The 10,479-nt window shown below is 52.8% G+C and overlaps 1 protein-coding gene across 1 annotated transcript in view; it reads left to right on the forward strand.

Annotated features, from left to right (window-relative positions):
- PTPRN2 (protein tyrosine phosphatase, receptor type N2) overlaps positions 1–10,479 on the forward strand; it is a 299,480-nt gene that overhangs the window by 50,206 nt on the left and 238,795 nt on the right. The window contains exon 4 of the mRNA XM_025044908.1: positions 3,260–3,422. Coding sequence (XP_024900676.1) covers positions 3,260–3,422 — 163 coding nt within the window. The remainder of the gene's footprint in view (positions 1–3,259; positions 3,423–10,479) is intronic.

The following is a 10,479-nucleotide window of genomic DNA, read 5'->3' on the forward strand; positions in this document are numbered from 1 at the left end:
AGCTTGTTCCGCTTCCGCCGCCTCCAGTCTCTTCCCTGCCCTCTTCCGAGCTTCCCCTCTGGGCAGCCTGTCCCCGCACCTGCCACGTGCCTTTCACTAGGCAGCCGTCTCTCCGTGTCTGTTAATAATGGAGAGAGAGAGAGAGCGAGTCATCGCCCGATGCTGGTGAATTATTATATGAGTCCCTGCACTAGCCACGCATCCTGCCTGACTTCTTCATTCCACAGGGCATTTCCAGAGCATTCTACACCTATTAGATTTGTAAGTATCTACAATCGGCCAACGAGATGGTACTTGGCGTTCTTCACACAAGACAGCTGATGTTTAGAGAGATTGAGCCCCAGCCGGGATCCGTGCCGGGGCAGAGGGGCGTGAGGGCGTGCCTTCGGGGCAGCAGAGGGGGCACCGTGTGAGCGAGGCGCCGTGAGGAGCATCGGCAAAGCGGCGGTGACGGGTGCCGAGTGGGCGGAGCAGGGCTGGGAGGCCGAGGGGACGCCGAGGACCCAAGAACCTACGGACGCCCTTGCTGAAGCCCCTGTGAGCGGGAAGAGGTGACCCGCAGGCCTGCGGTCCGTGCTGAACCCATAGCCCCACTGAGAACTGCGACCAGAAGCTCGGGGTCAGGGTGGTTGTGAAGGCTTCGTGCGAAAAATAAAAAGGGCCCTGAATGATTATTAGGCGAGGTCGGGATTCCGAGGAAAGGAAAGAGAACCAGGTTCGCCGTGTGCTCTTGGCGAAGATTTTGCTTATAATTCGGATTCTTTTCCTCCGGCAAAGTGGGTGACAACTTAAAATACATCTCATATTATTTGGAACCTGGAGGTCAGTGCACACGAATGTGGTGGAGACAAGTAGAAGGCACCGTTCATCTTTTCGAAGTGGACCTGTAATGTAGACATAAAGTTTTGGCCTACGTAAGCCAATAACAGGGCAGAAGCCAATTTGCAAGTTAATTGCTACAATATTGCGCAACACAATGATGGACACTCTCATCACTGTAACGTATTACAGTGTCACGCACAAATCTGCGGCCGAGCGGGCACACCGGAAGATGAATAAGACAATTTAAAGGCACATTTATGGGGTGGTTCTATCTGCATTGATTAGCAATTAGTGAGAAAAATAGACAAAGTACCAAAAAAGTAAATCGACTCCAGTTAAATTACACTCTAACAACATAGGACATGAAATTTCATCCATTAAAAAACGGCCAGGGAAACTATAGCCGTGATTTGAGACGCAAAGGACTGTGACGCTCTTGATAATTTAGACGCCTATTTAGAGTGAGCCGGTATAACTTAAAAAGGCATTAGAATTAAAAACAGGACTGTTTTATCATGGAGATAATGAAACACAAATATGAAATTATCGTAAACCTCTATCATATTCGGTACTCTTATAAATAAAAGTGAAAATCAAATTATGACTTAAAGGCCAATTCTCTCCAAATATAAAACTGGCAGAGACGGGATGAGGAGGAGGAAGAAACAGCCAGAGCCGCGTCCGTCGCGTGCGCCACTTTGTCGAAGCCCCACCTCGGCATCACGTCAGCTGTTGTTTGGGGCGTCCTTGTTCCACGCCGTGGGTACTTGTGGGAGATGAGATGAACCACTCAAATTTTAAAGCCCCGTATTTGCTCACGTGAAGATCAAGGGCATTTGGTACACGTGGCTGTGTAAATGCCAGGAGCACCGTCCCTCGTGCTCGCTCATTGAGCACCCACTCTGCAGAGAGCACACTCGCAGGATGTGGAAGTTGACACGGGAGAGGCATCCGGTTCTTTCCACACAGACGGCATTCGTGGCTGTCATAAAGGGCTACCAGAGACCGACAGTGTCGTGTTTTTATGTAATTTTAAAAATTATTTTCCCTGAAAAAGGAAACGAGACATTTTTCTTTCAAACGAGCCCATGATTTGTATCGCTCCCCGTTCACCAGTTTTGTTACCCTAAATTCAACTCCAGTGATAATAGTTTTCAGATTACACAGAGACGCATTCTTAACACTAGAAAACGTGTCATTTAACAGGTTAATAATGTGTTTTGGGCTAACTCTCTGTGAACGCAGAATTTAATGGATGTATTCTAGTTCATTTATTCGGGCAACGCATTTTTTTGGTGCCTACCGAGAGCTGAGCTCAGGTGTCAATTCTGGGGTTAGAGCAGTGAACGAGAAAAATACAGGAAGACGTGGCCCCTTCCCACAGGCAGCTCCCATGCTAGCGAAGGGCCACCTAGCATCAAAAAGCACATGTTTAAATAAAGACGGTAACTTCAGCTAGTAATAAATGCCGAAAGAAAACGATTCAAGAGGATCTAACAACACTGACTGAACATCCTTCAGACTGGATGGCCGGAGAAGGCGTCTCTGAGCTCATGGCACGGGGACTAGGGTGTGCCTGGTGCTTTTAGCGGTACGTGGTCGGCCTGGCTACATTCCCCAGAGGGTCGCAGCGGGTGAGAGCAGGGGCAGCTCAAGCCGTCCAGCCATGGCCTCGCGGTGGCTGGGGTCAGGCAGTAGCCGTGGGGATGGAGGGATGTGGGTGGACGTGGGCAGCTGTCGTAGGTCAGCCTGAAGCACTGTGCTGCTGTGCGGGGATCACGAATCGGTCGTGACCCCGTAGGTCCGGGCTGGGCAGCGGGTCGAGGGGTGTTGCCACTTCTGGATGTGCCATCAGCGGGCGTGACAGAAGCCGTTGCTTAGGGCGAAGCGTGTGAGGTGCCCGCCTGCCCGGTAACGTGCTCAGTTCCCCGTTCCACTCCAGCCGCCAGGGCTCCCAGAGCCCGTCCAGGGCCAGCCCCCCTCAGCCCTCAGCTTCGCTCCTGCCCTGCCCCTCCCCCGCCCACTCTTCAGGCCTCAGGCCCCTCCTGGGGCGCAGTCCCCCCTGCTCTTTCTGCCTCTCGCCCTTGCTGGACTCGGACTGAGGACCGACGGTTTCCGTTACTGGTTTCTCTCCTGGCAGTCAGGGGGGCGGCTGCTGAGAATGTGCTTTCAGAATAGCCCTCTGCTCGGGTCACCGCAGCCCTCACGGTGGCTCTGGGACAGGCCTCCTGGCTCCCCCTGCACATCAGGGCAGCAGGCTCGGGGGCGCACGACAGATTCAAACCCCGGTCAGTGAGAGCGAAGGGGGCTCGGGCCTCACCTCGCCATGCGACCTGGTCCCTGCACGGCCACTGAGGTGCCCCGTGCGCCTGCTCCTGGGCCCGCGACGCGTCCGGCAGGGGCCAGAGCGGCTGGTTCATGGTGTTCTCGCTTTCAGGAGCTCACAGCCCGGCGTCGACGATGGAAGGAGGCACGGTCTGGAGGGCGACGCCGCGCTGGCTGAGGCCCTTGAGCGCTACCTGCCGTACCTGGAGGCCCTGTCCCAGGCCGCCGCCCCAGACGCACTCCCCAGGACGAAGCAGGACAGACTGCCAGCTCAGGTGACCTTCGTAGCTCGCGCCGTGACCGGGTTTGCTGCTGAGCGGGGGTTTTCTCCGTGGGGCACACACAGGGAGCACGTCCAAAGCCAGCACTGCTGGGTTGTTCTCCTGTGCCCCAGGCTGGTGGGCAGTTGAGCAAGAGGCAGGGCACGTAAAGAGAAATGTCCCTCGGGCCTTCGTACGGTCACACGCACACAAGCCCGCCTCTCGCAGTGGCCGCCCACCTGCCCTTGACGCCTTGATAACGGAGGGGGAGGGGAGGCTCATGAACGGTTCCCAGACTCGGGTTGGGGCGACCGGTATCAGCCGAAATTCCTCTGCGGGGCGTGTAGCGTGTCCGCCACCGCGACAGTGACCTAGATCGCCCACACCGCTTGCCTGGGCCCCTCGTTCTGGCCTGGAAGGAGAGACGGGCGTAGGGCCGCTCCAGGGCCCGGCCTGGCCGCAGACGGGCCGTTGCGAAGAACCGTCACCTGCAAACAGCAACGGGCTTTGCGCAGTGATGTTCCGAACCCCCACGCTTCCTCTCACTCCTGGTCGTTTTGTGAACTCAGCCCTTGTACCGGAATAGCCAGGTTTGGAATAGAAGTCGCTCCTGGACAAGGAGTGGCTTGGAATTCGCCCAGGGCGGGTCCCAGATGAGGCCCCTTGATCTCCGCCAGGCTCCCTGCCGAGGAGGAATGAGACCTGGCACTCGGCATCGAAGTGACTCTCGGGGAAGCCACTGCCGCCACCTCCCCTCGAGCTCGGCTTCTGAGACCGCTGACACGTGCACGCACTAGGGTGACACAGCGTGGCAGCCGGGCCTGCGGTTCACGCCTGGTCACAGTGACTAACGGGCCATCTCTTCCTTCTCAGAAACGCCCCAGCGTGAGTAACGGATTCTGTGGTCATCTTACCACAGCCATGGTGGCCGCAAGAGTTACTCAGGAAAGGGGCACTCGGTGGCATTTTGGGCTTCTGGAATTTTCTATGTTATGATTGATGCTTCTCAATATTAAAAAAATTGCACGACCACCTAGAACTCATAATTTCCTCTGTACAGTCTTTGCATGAGGAGAAAGCTCTTCGTCATCTCTCTGACAAGCAAAGACCGGATGACGTATGAGAGGTGCATAATCGGATGTCACCAAAGCTGCTGTCCAGGTGTTTGCTGCGCAGATACAGCCAGCCACGGACGTGGGCAGAGCTTTCGGACCCGCTCTCCTCTCAGATGATGAAATGTCTCTGCTGGAAATTTAAGCTTTGTACACGGATGAGCCTTCGAAGTGCAACCAATTTCCAATGAATTATGTTACAAATCATCTTCTATGTATCTGTCATCAAAAATCTAACTCTAGCATAGAGTCAGAGAAATATCGTAAATTTATTATCGTTAAAGGCTTTAATACTGATGACTTTGTGACGAGCCAGAGGGGGTAAAATCACACTACTCCTCTTAAATGAAACCAACTAGCTCAAAGCCTTGAGCGTTAATTGAGCTCTTATTGATCGCTGGGTCAGTGTGATTATTCCCCCTGCACTGCGAGTGGTGGAAGCCAACCCCTGCTCTCATCGACCACAGGAGCACCGGTTCAGAGTCTGCAGTCATTAGAGAGAACACCGTAAATTCCCCTGCTTACTCTGTGCTGTTGAGGAGGTTTACTGAAATCCATCACTTGGCAGTACCATGCATTTACGGATTTATTTTGGAAACATTGTTTTAAGCATTTTTAATGTGCAAGAAGCTGTGCTAGGTGCTGGGATTAGAAAGATAAAAGTTAATCCCTGCCTTCTCGGATTTCGCAGTCTTACTGGGTAAGGGAGACAAAAATCGGAGTCGGAAACGAAGCAGGTGCCGCGGCGAGCAAGGGGCGTTTGCTCCACGGCGGCGGCGAGGCCGGGGAGGGCTTCTCAGCGGCCGGGCATGGGAGGCGACCAGAATTCGCCAGCTGAAGAAGTGTAGTCGGAGACATTTTATAACGAGTAAATAGTCAATTTGCTAGGTGACAGGGAAGTCTTTCCATGAGCCTGATGTCAGAGCTGCGTGTACATAAAGCAAAAATATGAGAATACTGAAAAGATACATGTAGAAGTCCACAATCATTTTTTAGAAATTTTAACTCTCTTCTCAGGAACTAATTATACAAAGAGGTAAAATAGTAAGGATATAGAAAATTTTAACATCATCATCAACCAACTTAACCTAATTGATATTTATAGAATGATATACCTGAGAACTGTTCGATACACATTCTTTTCAAACACATTTAGAGTATTCCCCAAGGTAGAGCATATGCTGGGCCATGAAATAAGTCTCAGTAAGTGTCAAAAGATCAAAATCATGTAAGGAAAGATATTAAAAGAAAAACTACAGATAATTATTCATTAGAAAGATAGAAACAAAAATTCTAAACTTATTTTTAGCACATCAAATCAAACAATGTATAAGAAAGGATAATGCATCATGCTCAAGGGAGATTTATTCAGAATAAATACAGGGTTGGTTACATTTGAAAATTACCCCATATAACTTGCCATATTAAGAAGGAAAAGAAAAACTATATGATAGCCGTAATAGACACAGAAAAAGCATTTGACAAAAGCCAACCTCCATTCACGATGGGACCCTAACCGCCATCACGCTGAATGAGGAAGGACTGAATGCTTTGTACCGAAAATCTGGAATTAGACCAGGGCGTCTTCTCCTCTGTTCACCAGGCAGGCAACGAAACAAGAGAAAGAACTAAGAGGCGTTCAGATCGCACGATCACCCTTGTAGAAAGTTCAGTGGCGTCTGCAAAAAAGCTACTAAAACGAAGACGTAGCAATGCTATGGAATGCAAAGTCATATACAAAGGCCAATTGTATTTCTATATGCCAGCAACAATTAGATATTGAGATTTTAAAAATATTGAGAGAAGCATCAACATTTATTAAACAGTTAAGGATAAATCTAACAAAATATATGTAAGGCTTACACTGAAATTAAAAAAAAAACAAAAACAAAACGCTGATGAGAGTAATTCCGGCCGTAACGAACGGAGATAGGTGTCCCATGGCCACGTGCCAGAAGACCTATGGTGGCAGGACGGCCATCTGCCCCAAACCGATCGGGGGTACGGCACCAAAAGCACAAGCCATAAAGAAAATTTGATAAATGAGACTTCATCAAAATTTAATTATTTTCTTCTTTAAAAGATACTGTTAGGAGAATGAAAAGACAAGTCACAGACTGGGAAAAAACTATTTGCAAATAATGCACCTGAAAAAATACTCCTCTTCAGAATGTATAAGGGACTCAAAACTCATTAAAAAGAAAAAAGCAGGCAAATATAAACTTGAGCAAAAGATTCGAAAAGACAATTCGTCAAAGAAAATAAATGAGCGCTACATAAGGCCCATGACATGTTCAACATCATTGTTCATGAGGGAAATTAAAATGGAAGCAACGAGATGCCAGCGCGTACCTATAAGCACGGCTAAAATTTTACAAACTGACCCACCACATGTCGGCAAGGAGGCGAGGCACTGGGAGCCATCCAACGCCACTGGTGGGGGTGGAAGGGGCACAGCTGCTCTGGACGACACTCCACGACTCCCTAAGGGATTAAACACACACCTCACCTCTGACCCAGGCTTCCCGCTCCTGCCCAGGATAAGTGACAGCTTTGTCCATCGGAGAACTTGTATATGGATGTTCACAGAGGCTTTAATAGTCATTGCCAACAATTAGAAACAACGCAAACGCCCATCAACGAGTGAATAACAGATTCTGTTTGGTCCATGATTGGAATGCTACCTGGCAGTGAAAATGAATGAACCATCGATGCAGGCAGCACGTGGAGGAGTTTCAAAATAATCGTTCCGACGGAAGGACAGAAGAGAGAGCACACACTGTGATAAATACATTTATACAAACTTTTAGAAAACACAAACCAGCGTCGAAGGGACAGAAGCACATCAGGAGTCGCCTGAGGGTGTGCGTGGGGCGGAGTGGAGGGGACGTCAGGGCGGGGCGTGAGGAAACCGTCGGGGTGGCAGGTGCGCTGACTGCCGTGGCTCTGGCGATGGCTTCGTGAGCGGATGCCTATGTCAGAACAAACGTGTACTGCTTATCGTTGGTCAGTTATACCTTACGATGGAAAAGAAAAAAAGGCAAGCAACCCGACACCGTCAGTTATACCTTACTAACGATGGAAAAGAAAAAAAGGCAAGCAACCCGACACAAACGTGTAAAAGTTTTGAGCGGATACTTCATAAAAAAAGATATAATGGCCAATAAAGGCATCAAAGGTGCCAAACCGTTGTTCATTAGGGAAATACAGCATAAAACCATAAAGAGCAACAACTTCATGTCCACTCGATTGGCTAAAACCTTTTTAAAGTCCGTGATACCAGCTCGTGGTAGGAAGCAGAGCATGGAGCCTCCCGAGTTCATGGGACTCGCCCTGTGACAGCCAGACGTGGCGGCTCTCTGCGCTGACCATTCGCTCATCCGTCCGGGCTCCCCGCTCGGTGTGTGCCCACGAGCAGGGCAGCGTGTGTGCGTGAGCAGACGTGCCCGTGACTGTTCACAGCAGCGCCAGGCTGGAGGCGGCCTGGTGTCCCCACCGAGACCGTCATCTGCTCCGCTTCGGGGAGATGCTGCCTGAGGGACACAGGGTGCGTCCCACCCTGCCACGGGGACAGCGTTTGCGAAGGCGCAGCGCTGTGGGCTGCGCCACAGCCACGGCGCCTGTTCCATGAGCAGCAGCCGGCCCAGGCTGTCGCTCCGAGTGCCCGCGGGCGGGAGGCCGGGCTCTGCGGGCAGAGGTGTCCTCAGGTCCCAGCACGGCTCTCGGCACGTGCCACCGTGCTGGACGTGCGGGAAGTGACCCTGCATGTTAATTAGTTCTCCGAGTCACCCTGTCTGCCAGGTGACACTCCGCCTACAGAAGCAGCCGGCTCCACGTCCAGAAAGCCCGGTTTCCAGCCAGCTCGCAGCCAGCTCGGCGGGAAAACTGCCCGCCTCCCGCTCGTCTGTCCACCTGTCCGGCCCGCAGGACGAGGGCCTACAGCGCCGCAGGCTCGGCGGTGCTGGGACCGGCCCAGGGCCGTGTGTGCAGCACGGTCACACGCCCTTGCGTGCTGTCCCCTTCCAGGCCGTGTTTCTGTCCCGGGCGCTAAGCAGCGAGACGTGCGCCTCTGCTGCTGGCCGCGTGGCGGACGGTGCGGTCGCCAAGGACGGAGGCCCCGCCCGGGCCTTCGGCAGCCGACTCGCCGACGGGAGACGGTTGTGTGAAAGGCAGCGGAAGCGGCCGCGGAGCTCCACAGGCGGCCGCACGTTTGCGTGTTTTAGAGTCGAGTTCCGCACGGGAGGGCGACTCGCTCTTTTCTGTCTTTATTTTTGACTCGACTTATCACGTCACCACGCGTGAGCAGCTTCCGGGCTGTTCTCCAACAGTGGTCCGCTCCTCCCGGCGGGATTCTTCAGAGCCGATTTGGGGGACACAGGAAAAAGCCACGGCCTGCTTCCCTGAAGTTTCATCGGGTGCCCTGTCCACCTGCGTTTACTGGGATGAGGCGGTCCCTTGAGACCTCGAGTTCGGTCATCTCATTTCACGGAGCGAGACGCTGAGGCGAGAGAGTCGGGGCGAAATGTTTGATCTCAGGCACGTACTTGGCGGTCGAGCTGAAATCGGAACCCAGGAGTCTTTGTTCGACTTTTTATGTTAATTTTTTAGGCCAAAAACCAGGTCACCGAGTCCCCCCCTCTAAACTCAGCTGAGCACGAGTTCTGTCGCTTTCTGGTCAGACCGCAGGACGAGCCCGCCCCGCGTGGGCCGCAGCCCAGAGCCGATGCCGGGGGCTTCGTCCCAGCCCTGCTCCTTACTCGCGGGCGCTCTCGTCTCCTCCGTAAAATGGGCATCGTCGTGTCCACACCGTGGGGCTGCCGAAGGGGTAGCAGGAGTCGGAACTGGCACTGGCACTCGTAAGCATGGCGCTTTGTGACGCCGGTCCTGCCACACTCCAGGTGGGCGCAGCCCCGACCGGCCGGCCTCCTGCGCACCTGAGGCGCAGACGAACGGCGGCGTTTTGCTTCTCACTTGCCAGGTGCGAGGCAGGTGCAGCTGCTGGAGACACAGCGTGCGGACCAGGAAGAGCAGGACGGAGCGAAGGCGACAAAGCAGGAGGCAGTGCCCGTGTGGAGGGACGCGGGAGAACAGTATTCACCTCGAGCCATGGCCGCCTCCTTAGAATCATCCCAGGCTAGCAGAATGCGGCGTCATTTGCAGATATCCATGATTTCACATCCATACCTTGTATTACTGTCAATTTTCTGCAAAATTCGTTGATCCTGTAGTTTAGAACTTAATACCTCTTCAACCTCATAGATTTTGTGAACTCAAAAAACCACTGGGGACTCTTTTTTTCTAACTGAAAGCTCTATATCTTGGCTACAAAAATAGTACAGCTATCTTGGTCAAAGACAGACCAGTGCGAGGCTCCTCGGAACGCAGGAATTTCTTTTGTCCCGTTGACAGTGCCGTCAGTAAGACTGACACCTCCAATCTTCCCCTGCACAGGGGCGGGCCACTTAGAGCCTGAACACTATTAAGCGCTGACAACCTTTTCACCGCGGAGAGAGAGAGAGACAGAGACAGAGACACAGAGAGAGGGCGGGAGGCGGGGTGGAGCGGAGGAGAGAAAGTCAGACACACAGAGAATAAATAAGCTGCCAGAACCACCCCCACAGCCCGAGCACAGGAAGGCACATGCAGCAACCCCGACTCTACATTAATGAGCTGGACCGGGGGCTCCGAGCCCCACCCCTGCTCCCAATCTTGCCATATCCATTGGCATCGTGGAGCCACCTCATTAGGGAGCCCGTGGTCAGCCCTGCCGCGGAGTCCTCTGTCACGCCAGCAGCAAGCGCGTCTCAATCAATGTGCTTGTCACCCCTGCCTGCGGGCTAAGAGGCAAACTGGAGAAAATGTTTGTTATGTGGTCAAAAGATGGCCCACGCCGTTTCCTCATTTGTGTTGGGGCCTTGGCACAGGGAATGTCTGACGAGCACGAGACCGGCGCCCCGGCG

The sequence above is a fragment of the Pteropus alecto genome, unplaced genomic scaffold (genome assembly GCF_000325575.1).
Source record: "Pteropus alecto unplaced genomic scaffold, ASM32557v1 scaffold320, whole genome shotgun sequence".
In the NCBI taxonomy this organism is placed as follows: domain Eukaryota; kingdom Metazoa; phylum Chordata; class Mammalia; order Chiroptera; family Pteropodidae; genus Pteropus; species Pteropus alecto.